The sequence below is a fragment of the Mastomys coucha genome, unplaced genomic scaffold (genome assembly GCF_008632895.1).
Source record: "Mastomys coucha isolate ucsf_1 unplaced genomic scaffold, UCSF_Mcou_1 pScaffold14, whole genome shotgun sequence".
NCBI lineage: Eukaryota > Metazoa > Chordata > Mammalia > Rodentia > Muridae > Mastomys > Mastomys coucha.
The window spans coordinates 92,618,582-92,639,169 of NW_022196896.1; the positions used below are offsets into that span (position 1 = coordinate 92,618,582).

Below are 20,588 nucleotides of genomic sequence, written 5' to 3' on the forward strand. Positions count from 1 at the left end.
ATTTTTCTCTCTTGATTCAAACTTAAATCAAAAAAAAAAATTTTTCTGAAATAGAGAAAATCGCCCATTGAGTTGCTTTATACATCTCTACACTGTTAACCCTTGCTAGAGTAACACATCTTTAAAATCTAAATAGAAACCTAAAATCCAAGGCTAGGGAAAAGCACTCCTACAAGTTGGGCTCTCTAACACTGGGCACAGTTCTGGGCTTCTGCAACCCCAACTCTAAGCAGGCAGGAGCATCCCTGAACTCAGAGGTCAGAAAACATAGCCAATCTGTGAGCCCCAAGTTCAGTAAGAGACCCTGATTCAAACTGTAAGTGAAGAGCAATAAGGACGATGTTGACCTTGAGCTTCTACACACAACATATTCATACACATACACACAGAGAGAAAATGAAAATTCTACTTAATTCCTTTAAAAAAAATGTTATGTCCAATGACCTTTAATATAATGTGTCCTGTACACTATCTTTGATCTCTTTTGTTTACTAGCCCATGATGGACGGATCCACAATGATAGCAATCTGTGTGGTCTGTGGAATGTGGAGTTATTACACTGTAGATTACAGTGCTGCAGAGGCTATTCCATCAATCTTGTATCAGATTGTTATCCTTTTTTCATTCAATGAAAATAGCTACCATGTTTAGCACATATTAGATACAAGACCTTTAAGGCATCTTTCTACTTGATTGAGTTAACAATTTTGTTGGCCATTTGTGAGCAGCTTAAATTCAAAGACAAAAAATAAAAATAAAAAAATAAATAAAACAACAAGAACAAAAACTAACCTAATAGAGCAAATAATAACACATTGAATACTGCACAGCTAATACCTGCTTAGATTTGGTCTTCAGTCCACTGGTGACTTCACAATTCTCCTTCTCACCTTAAACTTGATTTGGAAGAAACCGAATGCTCTATAAATGCTCTATAAAACTCCATGGAAAACCAGATCTCTAGAATCTAGGAACTACTATATAATGATGGAAATGGCCACTACTGTCACATTGTGCCTGATTTTCATTCAACATTCGCTTTCAGAGATTTAATAATAATCTTCCTATTGAGGCCTAACTATCATACCTGACACTTAGCAGTTTGTCTACAGTGAAAACATTATTGTCTTGGGAGCACTTGTGCCTAGCATTGTTTAATTTGGGGAAATATTTGCATTCTTTGAAGTCTAGGCTAGGCAGGCTTTGACACCTCAAAACTCTTTTTCTGAAGCAAAAGTAAGTTCTTGTAATACATCAGCAGAGAGGACATTTAAGAATCAGTGATCCCGAGCTGGTGAGATGGCTCAGTAGGTAAGGGTACTGACTGCTCTTCCAAAGGTCCTGAGTTCAAATCCCAGCAACCACATGGTGGCTTAAAACCACCCGTAATGAGATCTGATGCCCTCTTCTGGTGCATCTGAAAACAGCTACAGTGTACTTATTTATAATAATAAATAAATCTTTAAAAAAAATCAGTGATTTCCCCAGGGAAGCAACTTTCCCCTCATATATCTAGGGCTGGAACTGGACATACACAAGAAACCAGAAGAGAGTAAGACAGATGAAAACATCAAGCGCTCCCCAGTGGAATATCTTCAAGTATGCCTATATGTGTTGCTATAGAAACAAAATGCCACTTTCTAAATAAACCCCCCTCTTTGAGCCTCCCTGTTCTGTCCTTTAAGAGGTTTTTAATGTTCTGAGCCAATGCTGCTATGATATTCTAGCTTTAATTTGTTTTATAGTCTATTGCCTTGTGTCAGGTGATAGCAAGTATAACTGACATGTTGACATCTATAAATATTGGGAATATTTTAGCTCCACACAGCAATAGCAAAAACATACATGGACAATGAGAAGGGCAAGCATTTTGCTCTCTTCTGTTTGCCTACCATCTCCTTAGCTACACACAGCAATGTCCTGTCATTTATGCAAGCTTTGAAAAGAATCTGAGGGAAATAATACCATGCAGGAATCTCATGAACTCTGGGAGAATGGAGCATATGTAGTCCTGGATGCAATAGAGATGGGGAGCTTGGTTCACTTAACTCAAGGTACAATAAAACTCCTTATTAAATGTGTTAGTTTGGAACTTTCTGAGCTCTCAATACAAACTGAGAGATTCACATGGAAGCCCCCACAAGCTAAAACTATGGGAAGTAAATTCACAGTGCGTATATACAAAGTCTCAGAACAGATGTACTTGCAAGGAGAAATGAATGATCCATGTGCCACTCAGGAGTCTTCCCACATTCACGACTCCACATAACACGATAAATGTATGCTGTTTCTAACTACAGGTCATCCATGCCTCCGTAATCATACAACCTGAAGAATAGTTCCCAACGACTCCCAATAAGAACTATGAGACCAAATAGGAAAAAGATACAAGTGTTAAATTTGTATATTAACATATATTCAAAAATGCCACCAGTTTATGACCCTAAAGAAAGGGAGGGAGGTTCTCACCTCCCTGAGCATTATCATGGTCTTTCCTGAAGAGTTCTGAACGCATTTAAGTTAAGTACTGTGTGAGTACTAACTTTGTGTGGAAAGAAGACTACCTTGAGAATTTTCTAATGCTTTGATATGTTTTCTTTCCTTTCCTTGTGTGTGTGTGTGTGTGTGTGTGTGTGTGTGTGTGTCTTACCTGTTTATTACCATAGGGTCAGAGCCAATTCGCAGAGCAGGAAAAAGTGGCACGTCAACGCCTACTACCCCTGGATCTACTGCAATCACCCCTGGCACTCCCCCAAGCTACTCTTCACGTACCCCAGGCACCCCTGGGACCCCGAGCTACCCTAGGACACCGGGAACCCCCAAATCTGGCATCTTGGTGCCCAGTGAAAAGAAAGTTGCCATCATTCGCACTCCTCCAAAGTCCCCAGCTACTCCTAAGCAGCTTCGGCTTATTAACCAACCACTGCCGGACCTGAAGAATGTCAAGTCTAAAATCGGTTCAACTGACAACATCAAATACCAGCCTAAGGGGGGTCAGGTAAGAGCTCTGAGAACACATACTTGATATCAGATGATCAAATCCACTCACCGTTAAGTTGCTTTTTGTGCATTATAATCTGACAGTCTTGTGCATGGGAGACAGAGATATTACAGGGTCATGGGTCACCATTCATTGCTGACTCTGGATCTTGTCTGGAGAATCAAGCTTAGGAAACACATTGAAAAACATTTGATACATTATATCCTTCTGGTCATTATTGGTTACTGGTGGGCTTAACCATAGGTGCAAGGAAGGAACCTACAATTGATTTCTGGAATGGGTCTCTGCAGCTTTGTAGATTTGGATATATTAAAGTTAGCTTTGTACTCCTGGAAGAAAATGAAGCAAATACTGTTTAATAGTCTCACAGACTATTGATATGCTATAGGATGGTTCAACTTCATAGGCTTTTTAAATTATTCTTGAAATAAAGAACAAACAGCAATGTGTACCTTTTGAACAAATCATAATTCTCGTTAGATCCCAGATTCCTCTGAATCACAGTGCCGTTTCTGTCACTCCTCTACTTGTCTCTTATAATTTCTGCCTCTGACTGCTCATATCCTTCCTTCTTGCTAAGAAAATTCTACTTAGGAGGTTTCAGAGAAACCTCTTGCTTACGTGTGAAGTCTTCGAGCATTCCTGCCCACTGTCAACGCCAAATTTCCTTCATGTTTCATCCTTAGCATCAACTTTCATTGGATTCCACATTATAATTCTGTTCTAAGAAGCCCAAGGGCTTAGGAAAAGTCAGCAGATGAGCCGTGGGGGAAGAGGGAGCTTTGAGACCCTTTAGGAACAGCTGTAATAGTGTGGTCACAAACAGATCCATTTTCACAGGAAGATGCTGCAAAAATATGAGGTGTAAGAAAGCTTATATAGCCAGCCACAAATATAACTGAAATTCTAACAAATTTAACCTGTAATTTAAAAAACAAATCACCTCATTATTCTTAAATTCATCAGTTTTCCCCATTTAATAGAAGAAAACCATTGGGATCATTTAGAAAGAGCCATCTGTTGCATATTTAGTAATTATATGTAAATAATTTAGAAGAGTGACTTCAGTAAAATCGGTTTAACATATCATCAACCTTAAATGGAAAGTTCTTTGCCATAGCTTTTGAAAGAGAGATGTCCAAAATGGATTAACCTGTTTTGGGGCAAGGCTTTGCTGCAAAGCCCAATTGGACTTTAGCTAATGCCCCTGCCTCAGCTCTCAGTCTCTGAGACTACAGTACAGATTCCCTCCTCATAAAAACCCCCAGGTCCTGAGGTTGTCCTTCACTAAATGTGGCTTTTTTGTGTCCCAAAGAATCCTGATTTTTTGTTTAGTTTGTTTGTTTGTTTTGTTTGTTTTGTTTTTCTCGAGACAGGGTTTCTCTGTGTAGCCCTGGCTGTACTGGAACTCACTCTGTAGACCAGGCTGGCCTCAAACTCAGAAATCCACCTGCTTGTGCCTCCCAAGTGCTGGGATTAAAGGCATGCACCACCACCGCCCAGCTGAGAATCTTGATTTTTAAATCAATTATCTATTTCTTGATTCACAAAGAAATGTTACTCATTTCTATAACTTCATATAGAAACTAAAGAAAATTTAATAAATGTAAAGGGCATTAATACCATTTCATAGAAATTCTATAGTATATGATTTTCTTTGAGTTCCTAAACATTACCTAAACCTTCTTATTGTGGTTTTAGCCATTAATTTGCAAGGCTCTTTAAGGTTAAATTGATACAAAAATATGAGGACATCCATCCATTTTTTTTTCTCTTTTTGTTTGTTTGTGTCCCTAGGCTCATTTAGGTTGTGTATTAGTCAGGGTTTCGATTCCTGCACAAACATCATAACCATGAAGCAAGTTGGGGAGGAAAGGGTTTATTTAGCTTACTTCCACATTGCTGTTTATCACCAGAGAAAGTCAGGACTGGAACTCAAGCAGGTCAGAAAGCAGGAGCTGATGCAGAGGCCATGGAGAGATGTTTCTTACTGGCTTGCTTCCCCTGGCTTGCTCAGCCTGCTCTCTTATAGAACTCAAGACTTCCAGCCCAGGCATGACACCCACTAGGGGCCCTACCCCCTTGATCACTAATTGAGAAAATGCCCCACAGCTGGATCTCATGGAGGCACTTCCCCAACTGAAGCTCCCTTCTCTGTGATAACTCCAGCCTGTGTCAAGTTGACACACAAAACCAGCCAGTACAGGTTGACCTTCACAAAAGCTGGTAATTCATAAAGTTGGTTTAAAAATGTCTTATTCCTTTAGTATGAGATAAAGCATCCCCAGAGATTATGCTTATGGGCTAATTAAGACATATTAACCAGAATTATATCAAGAACTAAAAATAGTTTCAAAATCATGGTGGTGTTTTTTAAATATCTTCCTTCTCTGGACTAGTGTTAGCCTGGTGCAAAGTCACCCTATCTCAGGTCCAGACAACTCAGGGAAAAAGTCCACAATAAACTTTTGTTGAAAAAGCAGGAGGTATTTCTTCACCAAGATGAAAGACAGAGAGGAAATATTTGCTCCCTAATTTGTAGTGGATGGAGTAAATTAATTATATTTATAAATTGTGCTCTTTGTAGAAATGTTCATGTCTCAACAGTGTAGCATTTTCCTCCTAAAAATCCCTTACAGTGTATCTTCTCAGATACTCCTGATGAAGAAAGCCTCTTTTTTTTTTGTGTGGAGGTTCATTGGGTAGTTTGACTAGAGGGTTCTCTTATTCCTTTATAGAATGAATGGGAAATATTTTATATTAGGATGTCATAGAAATTATCAGGCTGATTTTGTTAAAGATCTGTATTATGTGATTGGACATCTGCAAGTGCACACCACCGGGACAAACCTAAGCCCCTAAGCCACCAGCTTGCTCCTTTCAGTTACAAATGTGTTGTCTTTGAAGTCTTGAGTGGGCAGCCACCAACCCAGAACCATCAAAGAAGACAGAGCTGTGCTGTGCTTTGTGCAGAAACTAGCTTTATAATAGTGACGTTCGGGAATTTGCACGCTCATCATTTGTTGCAATTGGAACATTAGTTGCGTTCTGTATTTGTAGCTTTTGAACCTGTATCTCTTATCTTTTGTGTAAAAGTCTAGTTTCTGTCACCAGAGAAGCTCAATGCAGTTAACGGACGCAAGCCTGGTGGAATAGACACATGAGTAGAATATATGGTGAGCTTTACAGAAAGTAACATAGTCAGTCCTCACAGTGTAAACATGGGCTCCTTCTGCCTCTACCACGAGTGGGGTAAACCACAATCTTTAATTTGCTGAAGAGAGTAAACTCATCTCTTTACCTCAAACTACACTAAAACTGTCTTATTGAATATTTTAAATTGAAACTATCTGTGGCAATGTTGTTGATCTTGATTTAATCTAAATTTTAAGTTAATATTTGCTCTTTTTATTGGATATTTTATTTATTTACATTTCAAATGTTATCCCCTTTCCAGGTATTCTCTCCACAAACCCCCTATTCCATCCTCCTCCCCTTCTTCTATGAGGGTGCTCCCCCACCCACTCCTGACTCATGCCCTGGCATTCCCCTACAATAGGGCATCGAGCCTTTACAGGATCAAAGGCCTCTCCTCCCATTGATGCCCAACAAGGCCATCTTCTGCTACATATGCAGCTGGAGCCATGGGTCCCTCTATGTGTACTCTTTGGTTGGTAGTTTAGTCCCTGGGAGCTCTGGGGGGGGGGGGGTCTGGTTGGTTCTTTCTATAGGGCTGCAAACCCCTTCAGCTTTAAGAATTACATTAACAAACATGTAGCTTAAGAAAATTTAGTCAACTTGATGAACACTTCTGTTTTACCTTTTCTGTGAGTCAGGTTTTATAGAAGGGCTTTGATTTATATGGAATAGACTTATATGTGTTGAGACATTTCTTATTTTTCTCCATCAACTGTATCAAGATCTGCTTTAAAACACACTCTTCAGGGTGTGCTATTACACATGGTGTCATTCCAGTACTAGAAAAGTGGCAGCAGGAAGATTACAAGTTCAAGGCCAGCCTGGGCTACACAGTGGTACCCTGTAAACAAACACAGCACAAGTTCTGTGGCTCTGGAATAGTTGCATATTGCTAATGGGACCAGTCAACAAAGCAAAGTTGTGGTTATGCCTGTGGATTTGATTGATTGTCATGTGAATTTTCATTCATTTCCTCAGTTTGTCATTCTCAGATTTGCTGATCCATAGACGACAAAAGAGTAAGATCAAGACAGTAGATAAGACTCATTCACATAGGAAGAATCCAATAGCAAGACTGCCATGTGCATGTGACAGAAGTACAAAAAAGGAGCAAGGCATACTGTCTAAAGCTAGGCAGACTGGACAGGTTTGGGGTTGACTTCTCCTGTCTTCCGTGCCTGAACACCTGCTTTACATTGAAAATTGGGTAGTCATTGAGGAGGTCTATCCTCACTGGAAAATGTGTGACTCCAGGGGGGAAAAAATCAATAGAAATAGACTTTTATATTATAGAATTTTTAGATCCTAGAACATTCAAAATGATATTGACAAGGCCCTCCTTTTGGATTGAATTATTTATTTTGGAAATCATAAGAATCATCAAACAAATGTTAGCATCAAAAAGATCTATGCTGCCGAGCTTGCATTTCCAGTCTTACAGTAAGTGAAGAGAAATCAATGTTTGGCTTCTAATGATAGTAGTGAGTCCCCTGGGACTTTAATGCTTAAATCGACATTTGTGGAATAAAATTAGAAATACCTCTTATCCCCCTACAAACTAGTAAAATAGCTCATGTAAATTCTATTTCATTTCCAGAATTATTTAAAATGCTAGGAGCAAGTCAATATAATTTTCCTTCTGAAAATAATTGATGGTTGAGGTTTTAGATGCAATGGTCTCCACAGTTTTAAGAGCAACTTCTTCCACAGCTTATGTAAAACTCTTAGAATGTGGTACATTTAATGGTAGCTATAAATCCTGTGCAAACTTACAGTCCTTATACTGAAAGTTTTGTTATGCCCTAGAGAACAACCTAGCCATCATGTCTTCTGAATTTAAATGTTGACAAGAGTTCCTTGCCTTGGACTCCTGGTGAGAGCTGCCAATGATATTTCTCTGCGAGGGACAAAGCTATCTTGTTCATGTTAGGGAGGCACTGTGATTCAAATCTTCCCCAGCTAAAAATAGGATTCTATGCCCTTTTAAGAAATTCTGCATACACTTAAGGGCTTGTTAATGCTCTCAAGAAGGCTGTACATTTAAAATGGATAAACATGAGTATTATTTAGATTTTGGATAGAAGATAATCTGGACCTTAAAGGTATAGAAATGTAATTTTTTTTAATCTATGCAGGAGAAGTATCCAAAACAAACAAACAAACAAACAAGAATAGCAATGACCATAGCAAAATTAAATCCTTCTTTCTATATTTATCTTGTTTGTCCTTCAAAGCATGCCAGTTCAAAAGACATATGAAAGAAATTATAAGAGATATGGCTGTTTCCGTATGTTACAACACAGTAATGTCTTTCCAGGTCTTGATTTGCTGTGGTTTTTAGGATGAATGCTTGGCTTCCTGAATAAAGAGAATAAAACATTGGCCTCAAGTCTTGAGGCTGCAGTAAAGCTGAGATGATGTCGGGATGGCCTAACATACATCAGCTCTGGTTTTCCAACCTTGGCAACTGGAAAGAATGCTTCCACATGGCCACTAATGGCTAATGGTGGCTCAGGAGCAGTTGCAAGAAGGTAGCCTTCAGAAGCCACAGACACGGTGAAAGCAGACCCAGTTGTTCTTGGTTGATCTCCCTAGAGAACACCAGGAATTCTTCCATGAATGAGAATTCTGACTTGGAACTGTCAGACAGACCAACCATGAGCCTCTCTCATGCAGTGTACACTAACAGAGGGGTCAGGAAGTAGTTAGTAAATGATGAGTGACACTGTAGAGCTGAGAGGAGCGCTGGCATACCCTCTGAGACTCTGGGCTATCCTACACTGTGCTGCATCTCTGAGTAAGCCAGAGCCCCTGTGTTGCCAGCCTCTTCATCACAGATAAATCCAAGTATTATTTTTTCATTCTTCCCAATTTTAATTATATCTATAGAGCTAGGATACCTAAAACTGTGGAGCACTTAGCCTTTGAGAGTCCAGGGAAATGAGGACTCATACATCATGACATGGGTACAGTTGAGTTGCAGTGTAGACTCTTCTATATGACCATAAGTGGAAGAGAGTTGAGAGCCTCTATAGTACCCATCCCCCCGAACCCCCTGCCAATTCTAGTTCTTTCTGCCCCAGTATCTGGAAAGAAAAATGTTACCTCCAATTCCTTTTAGGTTAGGATTTTAAACAAGAAGATCGATTTTAGCAAAGTTCAGTCAAGATGTGGTTCCAAGGATAACATCAAACATTCTGCTGGGGGCGGAAATGTAAGTAGACGCTTCCTGGAGGAAACTCCTTGAGTGTGTGGAGCCTCCTGCACAGCCAGCACCCTCTTTCCTTCCTCACATCCCTCATGACACACTGCTTTCTTAATATGTGTCATCTAGGGCAGTGGCTTGCTTTCTTGGTGATGGGTGTCCCATCCTTTTCTGTCAGATCAGTTGGGAAGGGGAAGCTTGCTAGATCTGCCATGGCAAACCTTCTTTGCCTGCTAACTGTCTCCTAGCCTTTTCAGTCACCAGGGTACTTCTGTCTCCATTCCTCTGAAAAAGCGAGCTGGGCTCACACCTTTCTAACTCCATTTAAATTACTCTTGAGGCAAAGACTGATATACTTGAAAGTACTCAGGGTATGTAATGCCAACCCTCCATGGTTCATTATTCATGAAAGCTAGGATACCTTTTCAAATAATACAGAACTGGCAAAGCAGGGCTCATCTATAATTCAAAGTGAAAAGACTGTAGTTCCCGCATGCACTCTATCCTGATGGGATTTTTTTTCCTGTCTTTTTCATTTAGTGTAAATAATATCTTATGAAAGGAAATGAATGCTGAATTCATGCTTGTTACATGTTGGTTGAGGCAGAGTTGAAGCAGTCAGTTCAACTCAAAGAAAGCATATTTCCTCATAAAATAAGGATAATTTCAACAGATGAATCATGTGGACTCTGTTTTTCTGCTATCTAAACATTAGGCTCTGATCTGTGATTTAAGTAATGGACAGGGAGGGTATCAGACCCTAAATCTTTAGGAGTCTAAGAACCCCCTGTCTTCTCACTCTTCATCTGGGCGGAAATGTATTTAAGCACTAAAAAGAAAATGTTAGTCTCTTCTATAAAGAGCAGTCACCCCATAAGCAAAGGAGACTGAGGCAAGGAGACTCTGCCATGGGAATTCCACAACAGTGTTTGTCGGGCTCCTTCATGAATGCTGCTCTATGCCTCGGGATCAGTGTCCACTCTGACTTGGTTGCTCTCCTGAGTATTAGTGTACATAACATCATGTGCTCCTTCACAGAAGCTCTGGTCCAGTTTATTTCCCTTGAGAGTAGCAAAAGATGTACCATAATGCCCTGTATGGCAAATCTCTCTTGCTCCAATACAGCAGTAAGAATAAGTTCAGGTAACTTAAGCCGTTCTACCAAGGTAAAGTGGGAGCTTTGAACCTGCAAAACAGTGGCTTTAAACTTTCATTAAGAGAAGAGTCATTTGTTTTACTGTGCATATCCCTGAGGGATTCTTACATTCTTAAATTCTTACATTCTTCTGATGTTGGTAGACAGTGGGCCACTACAGTGAGCAATGAAAAACTCTGCTTCAAATACAGACAGAAAAAATAGTTTAATGAAACATAAAAGCAAGGAAAATAGTATCATTTTCTAACTCAGTGTGCAAGAAAAATTCCACTACGCCAAGATAAGAAAACAGTTTGGGACAGCTTACTTAGGATTTCTTCTGTCTTCATGCTGGTCTCGTTACTGTGAGCAGTGTTAGTCACTTCTATATAAAAGTCACTTTATAGATAATAACCCATCCTCATCTTGCTTCTTTGCTATGAAAAAAATTTAACATGGTGTGTCTTTTTTCTCAAACAGTGCTTGCTTTATTAATATAAATATCCCCATGCTCTTTTAACATTACCTATTTTCTACTAATAAAACTTCTATTCCAGGGTTTTCACCTATTCCGGTTCTTCTTTCCAGTTTGAAATAAATGGAACAGATGTGTGTGTGTGTGTGTGTGTGTGTGTGTGTGTGTTTCTGAATGTAGTGCTATATGTTACAAGTGTGGGTACATGTCCAGAATTGTGTATAAGCTTGGGGAGGAGGGTGGACCGTCTGTGTCTAAGCCATCTGAAGCTCCTTTTCTGTGATTCACACAGGTACAAATTGTTACTAAGAAGATAGACTTAAGCCATGTTACATCCAAATGTGGCTCTCTAAAGAACATCCGTCATAGGCCAGGTAAAAAAAATAATGTGTTTGTAATAATTTAAAAGCATTAGTTGGATTGAAGAAGCAGTTTTTGATATTTTTGTGAAAAATTTGACTGAAAAAGAAATGTTTCAAACTCTTGATACTCCATGCTTTTAGTAATAGGAACTTAAGAAACAGTTAAAGTATCTCCCTTTGGAATCAGTGAGCCTAATTACCTGGAAGAGACCATGCGTATAGAACAGGCACAGAAACTGGGGCTCTTTCAAAACATATAGACTACAATATCCATCAAGTCTTACAGATAATAACAGTGAGCAAAGACAGTATTTCTAGATAGTTTTCATAATGTTGTATTCTTCATTATGTAAAATGGAACTGAGTATCAGAGCCGAGGGAAGTCCTTTATTTGATTCATTACTCCCTATTCATTATTCTTTCTCAAGTAAATATGCACTCAAAACTCCACAGCAGGATGCAATATGCCCCCCAACCTATGTGGCATTAGACTCTCTTGTCTTCTTAGGGTATCTCATAGGATGGTGCTTTGAAGTAGGAATTAAATTTCCACTTGCCATAGCCAGCTCCTTCTTTCACAAGGATGAATGTGACATGAGTCATTGTCACTCTGAGTATCACAAGTAGTTTATTTGTGCTAAATTCCACCTCCAGGAATACATAATAATGGATAACTGTCAGATGCCTTATGTCCTTGAGAAAAATTTGACACTATACAATTTATACCTTACCGTTAGATTACAGGATGGCAATATAATTGGCTTTATTTTGAATAATTTAACCATATGCTTGGCATCTTAACATATAAGCCAAATGTAGATTAGTAGATTAATCACCATCTCAAACACTGTACAAATGAGATCTAACAAGACATTGGGAGAGGAAATTATTAGTGCTCTTCGGATTGGCTACAAAGATAGGTAGAACAAGTGTCAAAGTGGACAAAGACATTAGAAATACTCAGGAAGAAGTCTTCACTGTGCCAAAGAGTATGACAAACCAAGATGATTAAATCTTTGGATAAGGAATCTGCATTGCTGGATACAGAACTGCCCCAACGGATCCATCTCCTTGTCCATGAGCAGCAGGGGCACGTCCTTTTGTTCAGATCTTCAAAGTCCCCAGTCCATAGCTGGCCTACTACTGTATGTTTGCTTTATACTGTCCTGTTTATAACATAGCTGAGGTATTTTTGCCACATTGCCATTTTTCTTGCAGAATACAAAAGAAAATACTGGTTTCTTTGATTCTGGACAGATGGAATTAGTCAAATTCACCTGGAGTTTGGATGTTCAGAAACCGTCATAGAGATAAGGAAACCTTCTGTGTATGAATTGCTGGACATAAAAGATTATTGTCACAGACTCCCACTCATTTCTAAATCTGGTCTCTCTATTATAACTAAGTAGGATGACTAAATTCATAAAGGAAGTGTCAGCGTGGTGATCCTTGACAATGGCAATCTTTTCACAAAGTTCCTGCGGCAATGTGCAGGGTCTACCCTGAAAGCAAAGAAAACAGTTCAACCCCTAAAGGCACAAATCAAAATGCCTACACATTACTTTAAAGCCTGATGGAGATTACAGTTTTTCATAATTACTGCTCATAAGGCTGCCAATGCATTTTAAACACAGAGGCATGTATCTCTAACTTCAAATGGGCTGTCTTAAATGTTACATAAGACTGTCTAGGGGAAAAGCAACAGAACTAGCCTATGCAAGCTTCCTTTACTGGGTATAGCTTGTGTCTGTATCAGGTTATTTTTCTTTCCTTTCAAGAAAAACTTCAATAACATTTTAACCGAACTATGTTGACACAAGATACAGTCATAAAAAGAAATCTTAAGAGAGTAGTTTCTACCAAAGGCTACCAAAAGTGCAAAAATAAGTAATTAATATCTTTAGTTGAAAGTCCAAACATTCTCCAGCTCCTAACCAAGACAATCATTTATATGAATCACTATGAATAAAGCTAATCCCGTCACAACCAATAAGTAAGAACCACAGGGTAGGTAAAAACATTGGAAAAACATTCCTCCATGAAATGATACATACTTAGAAATATCTCCAATACATGTGAATTACATGGTAGTTTATACATCCTAAAATTCAGGAGAAAAAAAAACATGAATGTTTCTGAAGGTGTTTTTTAGTACCTCCCGATTTCAAGAATTCCCTAGCCAAGCAGTAACACAAATGTCTAGAGTTAGCCCAATGGAGGTAGATGTGGCAAGCTTAAGAGACATGAGATGACATCTTCATGAGACTTCTTTCTTTATGTTTATCTGTCACAGAGGATGCTATGATCAGGACAGTTTCCCCAGTGCCAGCCTTCTCCATTGTACTTGGGGTGTGCTGACCCTTGCAATATCCCCAAGTGTGGGAAACTCAAGTGAATAATTTGTGGTAGTAAGAAACTGAACATTAAAAATTTACAGAGATACATAAGCATCAAGAATTCCAAACTGAAAAAGTATTTTCCACATTTGTTTTTAGAGAGCCTTTTAAACATTTTTTTTTAAAGCAAAATCCCGTGGAAATATAAGATTAAAGGGTCAAGATGCAATTCTTCCAGACAAATGTATGTGGTGGAAATCAAGCACCATATGAACGTGAAACATATCTCTTAGATGCAGATATATTAAAAAGGTCCTAGTCTACCTTTCTAAGTCAAAGATATCAGCAATCATTCAGCCGTGGTAACAAACAGGCTGAGAGACGCTGGATAGCTATTAGCTAGTCGTACTACTACTGCTTAGTAGTGTAGAAGAAACCCCTGTGTTTGAAAGTCTGAGAGAGGTACACAGGGATGGAGAAAAGAACTCTTTTAAAGGGTTGTTGTGGCATCAGAACCATCAGCAGATGATCACACTTGAGATTGTTTGCATTATAGGAAATGGCATGATCAAAATCCTGTCTCGATGTTATCTGAACAGTGGTAGGGACAACTTAGCATTAGTCCAAGAGCCTGTCCAAAGTCATAGCCTAGCATTCCATATTAAAGGAGAGGCTGTAAAACTAGTTATGAAGCATTCAACTCATTTCATCAGCAAAGTTGTTGCTGTTGGAAATTTACAAGTGAAAGAAGTATTCTTGCTCATTATTGCTCATTATTTACAGAGGATTGGTTCTAAGATTCCTTGTAGATCCTCAGATCTTTATGTCTCTTACCTAAAGGGCTGTATATTCTCCCTTCCTGTATAGTTTAAATCACCTCATTATTGCTTATAACATCTAACACTATCTAAATGCCGTGTAAGTTTTGATTACATAACATTCAGGGAAGAATGATAAGGAAAATGTTCTGCAGACATTCAATACAGATGCAATTTGTTTTCACATATTTTCAAGCCCTAGACTGTAGAATCGGTAGATATTGAGAGGTAACTGGATATCATTTGTTACACACTGTCCCACTTTGCTTTGTGGCTATGGTAAACACTGTAACTAAAAGTAACTTAGGGGAGCCATGGGTTCACATCACCTTGCATTTGTAGGCCACAGTCCATCATGGGGGAAAGGAGAAGAACCTAAGTAGAAACTGAAGCAGAAGCTGTGAAGAAAGGCTGCTTGCTGGGTTGTTCTCTGTCTTGCTTCCTGACTCATATTCATGTAGCCTTCTCACAGCCCAGGCCCACTTGCTTAGGGATGGTGCCACCCATAGTAGGCTGGGCCCTCCCACATCAATCAGTAAACAAGACAATCTCTAACAGATCTGAACAAGCCATCAATTAAGATTCCCTCAGATGACTCTGGGTGTGTCAAGTTAGCAGCTGAAGCTATCTAGGAGCAGCATCACAGCTTAAAAAACCTTTTTTTAGATAAGTGACTTGTTCCCGTGAAGACCAGTAAAGAACAGTTTCATTCCCATTTAATTTGTTCTAGTGAAAAATAAAAAATGAAATGTCCAAAGGTTAAGAAAGGATACAATATGATATTTTCATTACTGTGGTATTTTTAGAGGTTATATTATAACAAGGAAATCTCTCTGGTTTCTAAGACAGACATGGATTTGAAAAAAGTAATGCATAATACATGAAGCAATATGTATAACAGTATAGGAAAGATAGCATTGTCTTGGATCACAAGGCAAAATGAAGTGGGCTGAAAATTCTAACAGATTCCTCGCATGTCTGGCTAAGACAGGAGAATATACCTTCTCTGGCATTCTATATGGCTTATCCTTGTGTGAGTGTAGTTTTTATAAATATAAGATTCCATTTCAGCAAGACATTTAAAAAAGGCTTTCTCCTCCTGAAGGTGGTGGACGTGTGAAAATTGAGAGTGTAAAACTGGATTTCAAGGAAAAGGCCCAAGCTAAAGTTGGCTCACTTGACAATGCTCACCACGTACCTGGAGGTGGTAATGTGAAGGTAAGATAAGGCCATGAACCATGTGTTTCTGCAAGCATATTCCTTATGACGTATTTTTTTAAATTATTTCTATTTTTGAGGTTATAATATACATAATATACTACATTATTAGGTCATTCCTCCTTCCCTTTCCTTTCTGAAACCTTCTTTCTCTTTCAAATATATGGCCATATTTTTAATTAGTAGTTGTTTCATACAACACACACACACACACACACACACACACACACACGCACATATATATACACGTGTGTGTTTGTGTAAATATATGTTCCTAACTAGAAAAACCTACAACTACTGCTTAAGTAACCCAGCATAATTCCTAACTACATCCTGAAATAGCTTGATCAAAATGTCAAAATGGGTCTTTGGTTAAAGAACTTCTCAAACAGGAAGGAGGGATGCTAAGCTGAACACACATCATATTCTTATGAGCTGGTTTGAAAGAGCTAGTGACTGGTGAAGATGCCTGGGCTAACGCAGACTAATGTTTCTCTTAAACAGATTGACAGCCAAAAGTTGAACTTCAGAGAACATGCAAAGGCCCGTGTAGACCATGGGGCTGAGATCATCACCCAGTCCCCAAGCAGGTCAAGCGTGGCATCACCCCGACGACTTAGCAATGTCTCCTCTTCTGGAAGCATCAACCTGCTCGAATCCCCTCAGCTTGCCACTTTGGCTGAGGATGTCACCGCGGCGCTTGCTAAGCAGGGCTTGTGAATACTTCTCATTTAGCACTGGAGTAACATTTAGGCATGAGCTCTTGGCAGGAGTGGGCTCTGAGCAGGTGTCATATTCATTCTTCATAAACCATAGATAAATAATCTCATCTCCCAACTGTAGTAATTGTTACAATTTTATATAAAAAATGAATAGTATATGCAGAAAATGACCTGAATTCCATCCGCAACAAGAACACATGGCTTTACATGGATACAATTGGACAATTATTTTCGCTCTGCTCTGTTTTGCATGGAGTAGTATTATTCTTATTTTTAAAATTGCATTTTTACCTTTCATGTGCCTGAAGGCTATCCAATACATTCTGAAAGGCCTTGTTAAAAATCCAAGCTGCTCATTTCCCTATTCTGTTTATGGTTGAAAAGATTAAAAACTACCCATTGTCACTCACTACAGGTTCAGTAAATCAAGGAGTCTGATTGCAGGAAGGAAAGAGCATGTAAGAAACACATTTTTTTAAAGTGTTATTTTGTATAAATGGGAAGAAAGATGCAACTAAGTTATTGACGCTTGGGACCTGGATGATTATATCAGAGTATGCCATTCCAATAAATTATTTAACTGAAAGCTAGATTTAAAGCATTGGAGCGTTGGTTGAAGAATTGGTATCAAAGTGCATCTGTGTAGGATTGATGCACTTTCGTTAGGATGGGCTTGTGTCTGATTAGAATGTCAGTTGATTGGCTAGATTTGTGTCCACACAATCAGTTTCACGCCCCCATTGCATCTGTTTGATACAGTATTATAGATATAAATCTATATATATTTCTCTGTGGCCATTTGTGATACTTCCTCATATACTTGAATATGATCCTTCTTTATTCACAGTATCTGTGTCTCCTGCACCCTTTGGTGTTGCAATTTTAGGTATGTGAAAGTAGATGTTAGCAGGGTTCTCTCCCTATTTAAAAATACATTTTAAAAAGACAAAGAGTTTTAGCATGAAGTTGCTTTCTGTAACAACTCAACGCTGTGACCCTTTTTAGTGCCAGAATCAAGTTTTTCCCTGTGATGCTAGGACATTTTATTTTTCTTTGCTTCCACCAACATGGAGTTTGTGGAGTGGGTCCAGTTATGCATAAAGGGGTTTACAGATGTTGGTTCAAGGATTATGGATTTATCTCATGTTTAATCACTTAATAGTTTGGGTTTTATCCCTCTAATTATTCATGACACCAATCTCTTACTATTCCTTACCTCTTTCTTCTATTTCCTTTTTCCATTTGCTAAAGTTGAAAGTAGGAAAAATAATTTTGGCTATCTTTTTCTTTCTCTCCAGATCTGTTCATTAAATTCTGTGATAGATTATATTTGGTTTCCTTCCCCCAACGACCTCTTGATCAAAAATGAGAAATGCAACATATTAAGAGGCTATAATATATGTAAAACCTTTGAGACACAGATATCTAAATACATCTCTCCAGGATTCTTCATGAACACGGGACATAGTATTACTCATTCATGAGTAAATACTATTTTTTCTTGTTTTACATGCAATCTAGATATCACAATTCAATTAACTTCATTTACAAATTATACTTAATAAATAAGTGATAGCCAATGGCCCCAAAATAAGACAAAGCATATTCAAACTTAGTGGACTCTTTTTTTCTTAATATTTAATTTGTTCTTATTCTCGCTCAGGATTGGTAGACAGAATCTGAAGAGTTAAATGTGAAAAGTTGTCTAGGTGTTTTATGTCTCTGAAACAAACCAAGCCTTGTATATAAAGGAGAAGGTAAACGTGAACAAGACAGAGAGGTGTGGGAGTGTCTAAGACAGAAGGCAAGAGGATGCAAAAGCAGAGAGGAACCAGGTGGCTGTTTAGTGACCCATTGAGTATTATGCTCAATGTGACAGCCACATGGAAAGCATAGCATCAAACCAAGACAGTCTTCATGGCTAGTAGGTATACACATACACACACACACACACACACACACACACACACACACACATGCACATCTTTGTAAATTGGTTATTTTTTACATAACTTTAAAACTACTGAACAATGGTTGTTTTCACTCTGGACAACCCATTCCTTACCTTCCCTTGAAATGCACAAGAAATGGAAGGAGCAATGACTGTGTGTGGAGAAAGACAGTCTTTTCTTACATGTTTTGATAGACAAGGATTAAGGTTGTCTGGGGAAAAAAAAGTTAACAGATGATTCCTGTGGTTTTAAACAATGCAGGAAATAATTTCAACCCAGTTTATTAGAAAAATGAAGGCTAAGTAAACATTTTCTACATGTTAAAGTTCAGTTTCTCACAATGCATATTCAAAATAAAATTATGTAAGCCACAATGTTAATAGATCTAGCACTAAAATAATTCTTCTAATGTCAACACAATTATTATGGATATAAGTCCTTGCTCTATGCAAAAATGTGATTCTCTATAAAGTTAACACAAGAAGGACCTGAATTTTTGTAGCAGACAGAGAAATGCATAGGCTAAAATCATTTCCTTATGGGAATGTGGGATGGATCCCACCTTACCTACTCTCTTAAGATAATGACTCAAATTAAGCTTTTTGGACACCACTTTTGTGGGGATACACATACGCTGATCTAGAAATGAAAGGTGCATAACTCCATTTCTAGATCGACTAATGCCAGTTTCTCTCTGGCTTCAGCCTTTGAGAACCTGTTTAAGAATACATAAGAATCCAGAGCTCTGAAGAGTTGGAAGGCCAACTTTTCAGTGAACTCACACACTCTGGGTCTCCTGCAACTGACAATTGGATACCTTGCAACAATGCAGGAAGGATCCGAGTTTATGATGAGTTTCAAAGGCCATGTTCATTTAGGAACTGACTCTCTCTGGATCTGCCTGCTGCATTCCAGCAGGATGATGGGCTGAAATCCCACCCATAGGAAAGATACCTGTGCAATTCCAGCTCAGTTTGGCTGAAGGTAGCTGAAGAAGAGATCCAGTAAACAGAAGAAGAGACTATAGTTGGCCTTCTCCACACACAGTCACACAGATGTAAGGTAAAAGAGAGATCAGAAGCCAAGTGTCACATTATGTCAGTAGTAGTAAAGAAATTATATAAATGCAAATGATTCTGACTTAGCTGTATTTATAGTTTTCCTCTCATATTTCATGCCACGGGGGTGGGGGGGAAGGAAATGATTTGTGGTAGAAGTAGCAAAGTAAAAAGTAGATTAATCATTTGGAAAAGGCAAATTTCAGGCATTTCTTCAAGATTGGTGTGCTAAAATAATACTGATGTTTGTGTTTTTTACACCTAGAAGTTTTAACCTGGACATGTAGATTGAGGCCAAGTCCTTCTGTAGGAAAACCTTTTTTTCAAAACCCCTAAAAAAATGCCAATCATGAAAGTCCACTTCAACTTTAGCAAAAAAGGGGGGAAAATTCAACAAAAAGTATACTCTGTATGCTGGGATCCCAGGGTTCCAACGCCCCATCTGTGTGGGGGTTCTTTCTTCTGATAAGTCTAGAGCCTGTTACCATAGAAAGGTGTTTCTTCAATGGCTGGTTGTAGTTAGTTCATGTTTTTCAATCAATTTGCAGATGTATTTGTTGCTGTATAGTGATTGTTTTGCAAAATAAAATTGCTTGTCACCTAACTACAAATTTCAGATTTTTTTTCTTTTTCTTTTTTTTTTTTTTTTTTTTTTTTTTTTTTTTGGTTTTTCAAGATTCATCTCTAGAGGGAAAAATGTGTGTGTGTTTCTGTGTGTGTATATGTGTATGTATGTGTGTATGTATGTGTGTGTATGTGTATGTATGTGTGTGTGTGAGTGTGTATGATTTGTATACGTACACACAAATCATTTGATCCAATCAAATAAAAACTGAGGTTAAAAAGCTACAATTACCTATCAGTTTCTTATTATGTGTTGGTTCCCTATAGAAGGCAATTCTATATTACCCAATCTACTTGATAAACACATTTTGTTTTGTTTGTTTTTAGTGTTAGGCATCAATTCCAGGACAGTGCACACACCAGAGAAATATTCTACCACTGAGTTAGATCTCCCGTGGAAATGCAGTTTTCTATTCTAAAAGAATAGTGTGAGTGAGACCCACATCTTGTACAAAGTCTTACAAAATTAGCATGTGAAAAATAG

General features: G+C 38.4%; 1 protein-coding gene and 1 pseudogene across 15 annotated transcripts in view; both read left to right on the forward strand.

The window, feature by feature from the left end:
• Positions 1–20,084, forward strand: part of Map2 (microtubule associated protein 2) — a 264,189-nt gene extending 244,105 nt beyond the window's left edge. For 11 of the 15 annotated variants that reach the window (XM_031367772.1, XM_031367776.1, XM_031367775.1 and 8 more), the window contains 5 exons: positions 2,667–2,998; positions 9,321–9,413; positions 11,307–11,388; positions 15,636–15,748; positions 16,253–20,084. In XM_031367772.1, coding sequence (XP_031223632.1) covers positions 2,667–2,998; positions 9,321–9,413; positions 11,307–11,388; positions 15,636–15,748; positions 16,253–16,468 — 836 coding nt within the window. In that variant the 3' untranslated portion in view covers positions 16,469–20,084. The remainder of the gene's footprint in view (positions 1–2,666; positions 2,999–9,320; positions 9,414–11,306; positions 11,389–15,635; positions 15,749–16,252) is intronic. The other 4 variants (XM_031367779.1, XM_031367781.1, XM_031367785.1 and 1 more) reach the window with 1 other exon arrangement.
• On the forward strand, positions 13,653–13,796 carry LOC116089684 (annotated as a pseudogene).
• Positions 20,085–20,588: the final 504 nt, after the last annotated feature.